Source organism: Anarrhichthys ocellatus, unplaced genomic scaffold, assembly GCF_004355925.1.
Source record: "Anarrhichthys ocellatus isolate YVR2014 unplaced genomic scaffold, GSC_Weel_1.0 scaffold5, whole genome shotgun sequence".
NCBI classification, from domain to species: domain Eukaryota; kingdom Metazoa; phylum Chordata; class Actinopteri; order Perciformes; family Anarhichadidae; genus Anarrhichthys; species Anarrhichthys ocellatus.
In genome coordinates, this window is record NW_022280035.1 from 6,673,857 (window position 1) to 6,686,198 (window position 12,342).

Here is a 12,342-nt window from a genome sequence, read left to right on the forward strand (position 1 = left end):
GGCAAGCGATCAGGGATAATAAGCCCGTCTCTGGGAGTCTAGATCCAGGGAGCAAGCTCAGACTAGCATTGAACGCTAACCAACATAATCTGAAATGAATCCAACTAACCCAGCCAAGAACAGAGTCTGGATTGGACGTCATCTTCCAGTTGGACACCTGCAGGCCGATATTAAATCCCAGTGACTTGCAGAAACCCACAGCAAAGTATTCAAAGACACCAGTAAGCCCTCTTGGAAGCACATGTGTCAGGCCAAAAAGCCTGGTAGTAACCTTTCGATAGCTGTTGTGTTATGTGGTGACGACGCTGAGCTACGGCAGCACAAGCATAGAGGGTGACACCTGGTGTGATTTCAGTAAATTATGGTGCAGGTGAACTCATTCAGTCCAGTCATGCTGTGACTAGAAGAGACGCAGCCACACCAGGAGCTGATCTATGGCAGTGGGAGACCAAAGGCAGGCCTGTCTGGGAATTAAATGGTTGAAAAGCATTGCAGGACCGGCCTGAGATCCTCTTGCTGTCTGTCTGTCTGTCTGTGTTTGTGTCTGCTCTTTGTCCTGCTGCTAAGCCAACGGCATATCAAAGAGAGTATTCGTAGCACTTTGAAGAAAAAGAAAACCTTCTAAAAGTCAAATATAAAAGTTTAATGTTTTTTTCTTTCATTTTCAGAGTAAAAATTCCTTCTAAACCTGTTGAGTGGGTGGAGTGGACAACAGTTATATTTATGTTCCCATTCTTTCTAAAAATGTGCCTGTCACGTGTGCAGCCAATGCAGAGTATGTGAGCTCTGGAGGGGAATAAGCAACAGATTGAGTTCTGCACTTTAGGTCAGGGTTGCCATAACATTGCCCCCTACTGTTTAAAGATTGATACAGGCAATGATGCTGAAACATCCGTGTGGACGTAGATCGTTTTCGTTTAAAACCCCCGTTTTAAAGGAAAACGCATCAGTATGGATGTAGCCTTAGCTTGCATCCACTTAGTTGCATTTTACAATTCGGTACATTTGAAGAGAAAAAATATGTTTGAGCATATCAAATCTTTAAAATAATGTGAGAACCATTATTAGACATCAGATTACATTATAGTTTGAATTGCTATATTGCCAATAGGTAAAAATACTTTTGCTGTCAACCCATCCCCCTCCATCTCTCCATCTGTCTGTCTATCCCAGTCCACACTGGGCTACAAGTCTTTCCCTAATCTCCTTACATAGTCTCCTGACTCCTTGGTCAGGGACAACACTGACCCTGACCAAGGAGACAGGTGGCGTCAGACATGCTTTGTCCGACACTACCTTCCCCCTGTGCCACAAAAAGGTCATATAAACACAAATGTAAAGACATACTTCAAAATTAGGTAGCACAAAAACTCACCTTCTGCCTCATTCACAACTCTGCAAACAAATCTTTAAAAAAAAAAAATGTGTTATGTGAGAGGGGGCAGAAAGGCTCTCGTGAAAAGACTCAATAATGTGAGGAGCAGGGAAAGGAGAGTGCAGGTTAAGCTCTTTGGCTGTCTCTTCTACCCCCGATTTATTATTCTCAGTTGCCTTGGAGAAAAACTATATATAACCATCTCTCTCTCTCTGTCCACGTGCTGGCTGAATGCACTTTTCTCTATGTCATTTTCCCTTTCCATTGTTTCCACTAAGGTGCGAGAAGGGGACAACTTCTCGATTCATTGGGAAAATCCGTCTAATGCTCAGCTCGAGTGGCAGGAGGAGGTCGACAAACCAAAACAGGCAAGAGGCCGACTGACAGACCAGACACTGTGTCGGTTTCTCTTCTGGCCAGACTCCCATTTTCAGAAACCAGTGGCTTCAAAGGAATAATTCATTTCACAGTCTAGTGGCCAGACACAGAGCCCCAACAATCTCACCCCTTTTAACACCTAAAAAGAAGAAGAAGAAGAAGAAGCAAGCTTTGCCGCTCCGTTTCACCTTCACTGTGTCTCAATGCAACACAAGAGAGATGCAATAACTTCTGGGTACATCCAGCGCGAATCAAAAACCTCAGTGGGCCCAAAAGGAGTTATGGGGACAATTTAAGGATGCGCACATCTTCTTTCATTTCATTTTTGGATCCTCTTTAAGTGACAGTAAAAAACGCCTTTTGAGGTGCCCTGGTGGCTTTGCCATTTAAAGTGCTGGCCATGTAATAGCACAAGTCCTGGAAATAACTATGATGAATGTAATTGCCCTCCGACATCTCTTTCGGCAGGCCCACATCATTTGTCAATGCCTCCTAAAATCATTACAAATCCTTGTTGCAAAAAACTACATTTTTAGGTTAAAGTTTGGTTAGTTTTAGGAACAAAGTCGACCGGGTTAGGGTAGGAATAGATCATGGTTTGGGTTAAAATAACTACTTGGTTAAGGTTAGCTGACGTTTGTCATCATGGTTACAATAATAACCAGTTGGTTAGGGAACGATTATGGCCATGGTTAAAAGAAACCAACAGTGACTGTCGGTAAGAAACAGGAAACGGACGGCAGTATCTCAACCCAAGTCTGGGTTTTGTTAACCCGTCCAACCACCTCTCTTTGCAGACCTTGTGGCTACAGCAACATCTCTCTGTCCAAAGATAAGTTACAAAAACACACTTTTTTTACCATCACCTAAACAATGAAACAAAGCAACCACAACTGTATATATATATATATATATACACATATACATGGTGGGTCAATGTGACTGGGTTGATTTGTTACATGAATACAATATTACGTGATGAGACATGATAGGAGGAAGCTCGCATCCAGTTAGGACAAGGTGTAACATTGTCACGGGACTTCGGATTCTTGGTTTGCAAATGAAGCACCCCAGATTATAATGTCATGAATTCTTAGGGCCTGTGTCAACATAGCGCCTTTTTCCAATTGTTCCCAATGAGGAGAGGGCGCATGGGGCCGCCTGGAGAAAAGGCGCTGCACCCAGTGACTTTTTCCTGAGTGCTCTGCGGCCGCTTTTCTGCCGAAAAAAAGGTGTTATGTGGGCACATGCCCGTATGTAGCAGATTTGTCAGCTAAACATTCTGTGAACTCTACTGCAACAGAGTATAACACAAATAGCTTTGAAGATTAGCAATGCTCTTGATGTCAAATTATGCTAAATGAAGTAAAGATAATAACAGACTTTTTTTTGCCTCTTTTTAGGTGACAGGAGTGAACATTTGTCATCCTCTAACATTATGGTTTCAGAATGATGAAGAAAATTGAAGAAATATTTCATACAAAATAGACTACAGGACTTTAGAACCATCATGTTTTTCTAAAATGAATAGTCTTGGACCATATGAATAAAAGGTATGTATTTTGAAGATGGGCATAGTTCCCCATTAAGTGAACTAAATATTTAAGATTGAAGACACTTTGATTTTCCAGGACATGAAGACACTCTGAAGATAAGCCTGTTGACTGTTTACTGAAATCACAGTTCTTCTGTTCGTTGACCTGGCAGGTTTAAGGGTTCAATGTCTTACCTTAGAGGCCCTCCGGCGCTCAGGACACTCAGGGTGCTGGCACACCACCCAGTCTTCCTCCTGGACAGGCTTGTCATCTGAAACAGAACACACATCTCAATTAAACATCTCTCTTTATCACCAAAACACCCAAACCAGCCACCCAGCCAGCTACACGTCAATTGACACAACTTTCTTGGTATAGCTGTAAAAACATAATGTAGACACGAAGACTAAAGTCAATGCCTGTGTTTGTATACGGACGGAGTAGGAGAGTGACTATGAGACACACTCTCATGTAGTAATAGAGACCAAGAAGAAGGCTGCTTAAATAGATTTCGTGAAGGAAAGGTAAACAAAGGGAAGATGGCGGGGTGTGTTGTTGGGAGGAGATCAGAGAGAAATGAATAATAACCAATGAGACAGGAAGAAAATGAAGCGAATGAGAGGAAGCCCCATTCTGTTTTTTTTGTACAAAAGTGCACTCGTCGTGGGGAAAGCTCGGCGTACTCCACCATAACAAATCACCAGTCAAATAAACCTCTAAATTCTACTTGACTAGTTGGCCAATGCTGCATTGAAGGTATGATGAAAGGCAGTGTTTACTTCTAGGTCTTCTCCACGTACACACACGATAAAGATATCATAACAGAGCACCGATATTTATCCGTCTGCCTAATGAGAAAAACAGAGAACACACGTGTGGGGAGGAGAAAGTAAGAGCAGGGAAGGGGAGCATAAAGAGCTGGAGGGGGGGGGGACCATGACAGCAAAACCTTTCCAGCAAGCTCAGATAACTTGTTCATTGTAATGTCACCGCTCCCTATTTGGCCCGAGCCACAAATGGTAATATATCATTACTAAATCATCACTCATAGAGAAATGAAGTCGCTTGGTGGCCGAGCTTCAAGGCCGACTTCAAATAACAATTTGTCAACATGAAAGCAACAGGCTACAGCTACACTCGCAGGTCAAGTGTGCTTGTGGGGAAGAGGGAAAAACACTGTAATTGGTGCATACCACAGAGCCCATGGGTTCCCCACTGGGATGGGAAGGGTCAACCTGCCTGCAGTGAATTTGCTCGATGGGAGTAAAAACAAGACTGAGAGCCTGCAGCCACACTAGCAGCTGTACTTAGGTACAGCGGTACTTTGAGCTAAATGCTAACATGCTAGCGGCTAATGGAAATCTCGTTTGTTTTTTCATTTTGTATTCGTCATAAAACGAAGTATTAGACAAAGTAAGACCTGATGATGGCCGCTATATGAAATGTTCACCAAAGATAGCAGTTGTTGAGACAGTTAGGAGGATTTATCACCTGGTAACCATGAAAGAACAAAGTTTTGTGCGTGTCCATTAAGTTGATGTTGAGATATTAAACAGAAGGAATGAAAGCAGTGACTTGCTGGTGGCGCTAGAACAAAAGTCAGGTAGGATTCATCCTCTGTGGACCATGAATGTAGGGCTGGGCATATCTTGATCAGGAGATATATATATATAACGATATTGAATGTTTCCTGGTAATTCAATAAATAAATATGAATATTGAACATGAATATAACCACCTGATTTCGTATACTGCTGTGTGAATTTAATGTTTGACAAATCAAGAGTGTTTTCTCGCATTTACGCGACAATTTTAGTGCAAAATAATACAGAAAACTGAGAAATTAGAGTTAGTACGCGCTTGTTATTATCAATTTAGACAACATAATTGTGAAACACTATATCTTGATGTAAGATTCCATCACGATATGATTCCATTGAAAAACAATAAATTATCTAATTGAATAATTGCCCAGGCCTACATGAATGTCTGTACCACATTTTTTTTTTTAATTTCTTTTTTTTAAACCAGAATGTTTTTTAAAACTTCCACCAGCTGTGTCTCTGCTGTGCTGGGAGCAGGACGAGACGGGCTGACTGTGGCCAGCGGGCCTCAAGCTAACGGCCCCCTCAGGGTTTACAAGCCTCCAGCTTTAATGGAGTGTTTCCCAAAGAGGCAGGACTGCCTTTACCACAGCGAGACTTCACAGACGACTTATATCCATCAGGTGGTCAGAAGCAAATAAATGCTCATGTTGCTCTGTATCTGCGGGATCAGTAAATAAGCAGCTGTTTGCTAATGAGTTAGCGATATAAACTTCAATGTTGCATCTACAGCTTGTTTCCTCTGCCTCAAAAGTGGCCACAAATGAGATTACATTTGATATTTAGCCAATTGTTTTTTTTGGATTAATAGTTAAATCTGCTTGTTTTACCAACTTGGAGATGGATCAGCTATCAGGACTCAACCCTGACTAAGGCTGGCACTCTCTATTGAAAAGTCTATTGAAACGAGAAACAATAAATGTTATGAAATGTCAAAATTCAAAATGCACTGTATAAGCACAACAGGCCGTCCCTTGTGTTCCAGTAAAGGGGTGTTTGTTAAATCCATTGTCACCGAGATGTGTGGCATTTTGGATTTGACACTAGATGGCAAAATTGTGGAATTGTAAAATTCATCTTTCTCCAAGTAACAAAACTATGACTACACAAATCTGACGAGTCATCTTTTAGCTCGTCATGCAAAAGAAGCAGCGGAGGCAACACAAATGAAAATGGGTTACGTTAAGTGTTGCTTCTCCTTCAGTTAAAATTTAAAAAACTAACTCAGCCGTAACATGAAATCCACTCAATACGCCGCTGTCCTAAACTCAAGCTTCTCCTTAGCTCCTCTACCTCTTAGCCCTCTCTTTACTACCCGACCGTCACGTCAGCTCCGTCTTCTCTCCTACTTGCTCATTTCTTGCTGACTCTCCCACTTTCTCTCTCTCTCTATGAACTGGAATTCCTAAACTCAGCACTGCTGATTAAGCCAAAAGCAAACACAAGCACACACACACACAGACAGAGACACACACACACACACACACACACACACACACCCACAACTATACACGAACACACGTGACAGCAGACAATGAGCTTGCACACTAAAGAGACAGTGGACCATCCCATCAACGCAGCTCTCTGCTGGCTTGCTCGCCACAGATAGACACTGCCTGGGGGCAAAGACCCATTAGGCAACCCATAAATAAGCCAGAGCGTCAATGTCAAGTTCAAAATGATGCACACACTCGAACACACGACGTACTAAGTATTCCAAATTGTCAATCACCACTTCCTCAGTTTGGAACCATAACTCCAAGTATGAATGTGGGTTTGAAAGTGGAAATTAGTCAGGATTCTTGTATTTTCTTTTATTGAAGTTCCCTCTTTACGGTCAAATCTACTTGTGTGCTCGCTACGAGGGAAACGTAAAAGCATTCTGGGCAATTTGTTTTATAATTAGCTTCTAAAATAAGAGGCCTCCTGTTATCCTCCTGACGTTAAGGAAGCATTGTTTCAAATATTACTTTGGATTTTTGGTGGTAAATCTGTCACAATATCATTGGAAATTGCACACATCCATTATACTGTACTAAAAAAAAACCCCTTATTTAGGCGGGGAGAGGCCGAGTCGAGCACACGTTTTTATGAGGAATGTTAAGAATGCTTCACTCTAACTTCTATTTGGTGAGATCTCATCATGGCACAATTTCACATCATGTTTTAGCCCCCCCCCCCCCCCCGAATGTAATGCTACATGCACCTCTTCGCTAGGAGATCATTATGAAAAGGCCTCCGAAGAGATAAACACAGATGGCAGGCAGGCAGGATGGCGTACGGACTGCTAGACCTGGCAAATCAAGAGCCATATAAGCACATGCCGAGGTAGTAGACAGACATATTCAATACATAAATATGGAATGAGTAGAAGAGAAGGTGAGTAAGCTCTGCATGGACGAAAGGCAGGTTGGCATGGAGAGTCTAATTAATGGATGGACAGATGTATAGGCCTGAGCAAGAAGGGAGGGAGTTTTATAGTGCCTTCTATTAAAGATTCCTAGCAATTTTGGTGGAATTCATATTAATTATTTAATTGGAAACCATTAATTAATTATAATTGTTCAGAGAAAATTGATACCACTCATATTTGTACCGCGAGTGTGACAGTTAGCCTAGCTTAGCTTAACGACTGAAAGCAGGGGGAGGAAGCTAGTGCGGCTCTGTCCAAGGCTATCAGAATCTGCCTTAAGCACCTCTACAGTAAAGCTCACTAATTAACACGTTATGGCTTGTTGTTTAATTGACACACAAACAAAAGTGTACAAATAAATTGCAGTTTTAAGGGGGGGTTGTGTGCCAGACTATTTGTTGAACGTCGAGCAGTGACTTCTGGTCTTACTTACAAAATGAAAGAATACAAAATGTTTATTTATTCCTTTTGGAAAAGTTCCTGTTACACAGAAACTTATTTATACCTATCTAACCACACTTATAATGAATAATGGCACCTAAAAAGGCTCTGTTCAGTGAATACCAACCCCAACCTTTACTACTGAAACCATGGAGTATTCCTCTACAGGTGAATGAGTCTGGGCCCAGCGAGCAGACGGTAAAACACAAGCAGGTTGCAGCTGTTTCTGATGCCGAGGGTTCAGCGGCAGCGGAGGCAGGACACAGCCCTCCTGCTTAATGTTGTTTTACCCCCATAGTGGTTAAATCAAACACGCGTGCATCACACACTCTCCTACCCCCTCATCTTTCTCCCTCCTCCACCACATCTGAGCAAACCCAAGGTCCCCACGTATAAAACTGAAAACCACAGAACAACATGTGTAAACTCTTCCAGAGAGGGATGGAGGACCAGTCAACAATTTTCAATTCATAAGATGGAGGAAAACAAATAATATCTAATTCACTCTGCTTACTCATTTTGGAATAATGAAAGAAATACAGCTTTCTGAAGTCTTTACATGCATATCTGGTTTGTGCATGACCGTTACATTAAGGTGGAACTCAATACCCCGTCACCATATATACTGTAAGAGGGGTCATGAGGGGATTACTGCATATCTTGACTTTTTAAGGGCATTATTGCCGGAGAGTACAGTAATTGGTCAAGCTGGTTATTATATAATAGGATGGCCTTTTGGTTCAGACTATTCTCTTTATGGGCTTTATTGGTGCTGAATTCCAAGTAAAATAAAAGTTCTGCAGTTACTGGAACCTGTAGCTAAGTACGTTATTCCACGTTATTCCTAGCCAGAAGATACCTTGTGTGTGTTATGGGCACGACTTCTGGTTATTCCTTTCACTGATCCGCCGTCTGCGAGTATCTTCATTTCCTTAGAGATTTCCGGGGAAAAAAATTATGTTGGAACACTTCCTGTCACACCATCATTGGGATAAAGTGATCTCACCGTTGCCTCCTATACAGCTGAGGGAAAATAGGGCGACCTGAATAAGCGGCTCTGATAATAAACAACAGCATATTTAGCTGCTTTACTTTAAGCTACAGGTCACTTTCGCAGATCGTCATCCGATCCCCTTGTAGTGGCTGAAGTATGATCACATCACATAATCCCGATTAAGGTGTGACAGGCTTTGTTCTCATTTAATATATTTACCCAAAAGCTAAGAAAAGGGAAGACAACTGTAGCATATCGCTAACATTTGCGAACGCTGGTGAGCCCACAATTCACAAAAGGTATTATTGTTTTGTCCGACCGACAGTCCAAAACAAAAATATTCTGTAAACTATCATATGTTACAAAGGAAAGCACCAAAACCTGTGATTTGAGAACCTGGGACTAGAAAATGTCTTCAAATCAAAATAGATTTCTACTGATGGACTAACTGATTAATCATGTCAGCTTGAAAATCACCCATAAATGATTTTTATACTTGTTGATACACACGTTTCACTGTGAATACAGATTTTCTAAGTTGCTGCAAAATGAAGAAAGTACGTTTCAAAAAGGCATGAAAACAGATCAGTTGCTTTCGTAGTGTTCTCGCTGCGCGACGGAAGAACAGAGAGGAGCACTGAGTATGTATGGGTACAACCTTGTTGTAGTGACTCTCTAAATAAGGCAAGAGAAGTGAATTTTGGGCCCGATTCCGAAAACGGATTCTGTTGTGTTTTGGAGAAACGAAAAGTATCTTTAAGCCGAGAATCTCCAGGGCCGAGTGCTCCAACAGAGTTGGGAAATGTTTTCAGAAGAAGCTTGGGGCTTAATTACAGACATGGTGAAAAGGTAAGGATCAAAGCCTCACTGTTCCTTCTGTGGCATTCCTCTTTTCGGTCTTTGCCAAACAAGTCTGCCTCAGCAGGCACCGTCCTTAAGCTGACCAGAAAGTAGCCGGATTTCCATGAGGATGAAGAACATTCCTCCGGCCCTGTGTTATCACTTCCCCTTCACTAATGGCATAAATCGGGCAGCACAGCGGAAAGCAAGTGCCCCTGTGCCACGTCAAAAAAAAAGCACTGAGAGGAGACAGGGAAGCATTTCAGCTTGGCTGTGCACTTCTTCGGTGGTAAATATTTCATCTGTGGAGCTGGTCTCATCCGTTCTTTCCCTCTCGTCTCTCTCATGCGAGGCTGTCTTCATGCCAGGTCACTGAGTGCTTTCCACGGAAGAACAGAGCAATGGAAAAAAAAAAAAAAGAGAGAAACCTTTCCATGATGGAGCTTAAATCCTTAGCTCAAAAGTGCAAGTGAACCAGATCATCTGTTTTGTGGAAAGGTTACATACAACAATGTGAAGTAATGTCTGATCCATGTCACACACGTCATAGTGGAGCAGCCAGGTCAGAACGACACACACGGTTTCTACATTTGAGGCATGTTGCTGTCTCCCAACCATGAACACAGTCATGCTAGCTCTGTGCGACTGTGTATAAATGCTAACAACAGCAACATGCTAACAGGATCACCACTGTTCTTACAATTTATCCTGAGATCAACATGAATTTTTTAACACAAATGTCACAGCAATCCATTGAAGAGTAATGACATTTATTTCACTAAAAGCCAAAAATGTCAACCACATGGTGGTGCTATAGAGAAAGTCAGGTTAGTTGGTAAGGTTCATCCTCTCAGGACCATGAATGTCTGTACAGAATGTCATGGCAATCCACTCAATAGTTGCGGAGAGATTTGAGTTTGGACCGAAAGGCAGAAAACGATTCATCTCAATGTCTCAAATGTCTGCAAATAATTAATACTTTAAATGTATAGTATGTTCTGCTATGAGGGAAAAAACTAAATCGACAATAAAAAGGATAGACAAATGCAAACCATGTCACTGCCCAGCCTCCCGTTTCATTGTGAGAAAACAAACAAACGCAAATCCACCACTAGGTCAGGTGACCCTCACAGTAGCCCAGCTTACCACACAGATCATGGATGACGTCCAGGGATGAGGACCAGGAGTAGCGCTCTGTTCCCGCTTGAGTGAGAGAGGGTGGCAGTGCCTCCAGCTCGTACGCTCCACGCTTCTTCCAGTACAGGAACATTTCGAGTTCTTCAGCCAGCTATTTGGTAATAAAGATATACTCTAAATGTTCAAATCATTACCCTACAGCTTAACTCATCCCTCAGCGTGTAACCCGCCCTTGACCTCGCCAAAAATCATAATGATCTGAACTTCTGCAGACGATCAAAACACCCTTCTCATCAACCATCTTTATGATTTAAAACTTGCCAGACGTGCTTAACTTTAAACTCTGCCAACGGCCAATATCTTCATGTTCATCCCCACCTGCAGGATTACCTCATCCAGTTATAAGCCACAAAACACTTTGCTTTGAACCTTCTGTCCAAGTCTGCTTCAAGGCTGGTCCAAGTAAGCCCATCTCCAGGGGCCCATATTATTGATTCTAAACCTGGAATAAGCTTAGAAGCTGCCATCCAGGTTTCAACAGGCAAGTTTTAAGTAGGTAACAGTCGTCTCTCTACATTAATGTCACATGCCTTTTCCTGTTGACACTGTAGATTTTGTAATCATCCACTGAAAGCCACCCAGCCAGTGCTGCCAAGCACCAAATGCTGCTCTTTTCTAATCCATTTAAGAGAGCTAGACTAAATTACAGACGACCAACTGCTTAAAAGGTATTGCAAACTTATCTCCACCAGCAGGTCAAATTTCCTCTGCAGTTGCCTTCCCTGAGCCTCGACTTCATCCATGGCAGAGTTTCTCAAACTGTGCAAAACTTTGGAGTGTGAGGCAATCTGCTCATGTTAAAGCCCTGTGTAGGATCTCCTGGCGATCGGGGGGCTTTCTGCCCACTCCATCAGACAAGTGTTGTATTCATGCAGAGGTGAGTTGCATGCTGGGATGGGCAATCTGGGCCAATGGCTTTTGGACTGGGTGACACAAAGATCTCTTTTAAAACCTCCCTCCTATGTCCAGAGTGGACTTTCTTTATGTTTTGCGCAAACTGTAAAAGGCTGACATTTTTCTGCATTAATTAGTGCCCGCGCCCTTTGTCTCCTGGAAGATTTATTCCTTTTCATGAATGCAGCAGCTCTGTGGTGACTGAGCTCAGTTATTTCTGTGGCGGTACAATGCACACATTGGCCTCTTGGGGATGAGAAAGATCAAATGAATAAAGGGATATGAATAAAGAGTTATGAGTCCCGTCATAACATTCTTATCTTAGACAAGGCGCTTCCACTCCTAATATCTTTGAAAAAGGGTTAAAACAACGTGCAGTTAAATATTTAAAATGGAGGCATAATATCCCCAGCGTTGCTTAAAATACGATGCACTGCTATCATGCGTCTAAAATGGGAGAAGAAATACTGTGAGAATGTGCTGCACCGGCCGGGGAAGGGAGGGACGTTGTCACACACACACACACACACACACACACACACACACACAACAACCCACAGGTCCAATTTTGGGATAAGAAATTAGAGGGTAGGATGGGAGCCGGTTCGCTGCTCGGCTCTGGGCTTTGCAGACATATGGTAATAATCTGAAGCAGCTTTGAGCACACGGCT

General features: G+C 42.4%; 1 protein-coding gene across 2 annotated transcripts in view; it reads right to left on the reverse strand.

Moving 5' to 3' along the window:
* Positions 1-12,342, reverse strand: part of plekhg5b (pleckstrin homology domain containing, family G (with RhoGef domain) member 5b) — a 59,150-nt gene that overhangs the window by 40,074 nt on the left and 6,734 nt on the right. For both annotated transcript variants that reach the window (XM_031845710.1, XM_031845711.1), the window contains exon 2: positions 3,483-3,559. In XM_031845710.1, the coding sequence (XP_031701570.1) occupies positions 3,483-3,559 (77 nt within the window). The remainder of the gene's footprint in view (positions 1-3,482; positions 3,560-12,342) is intronic.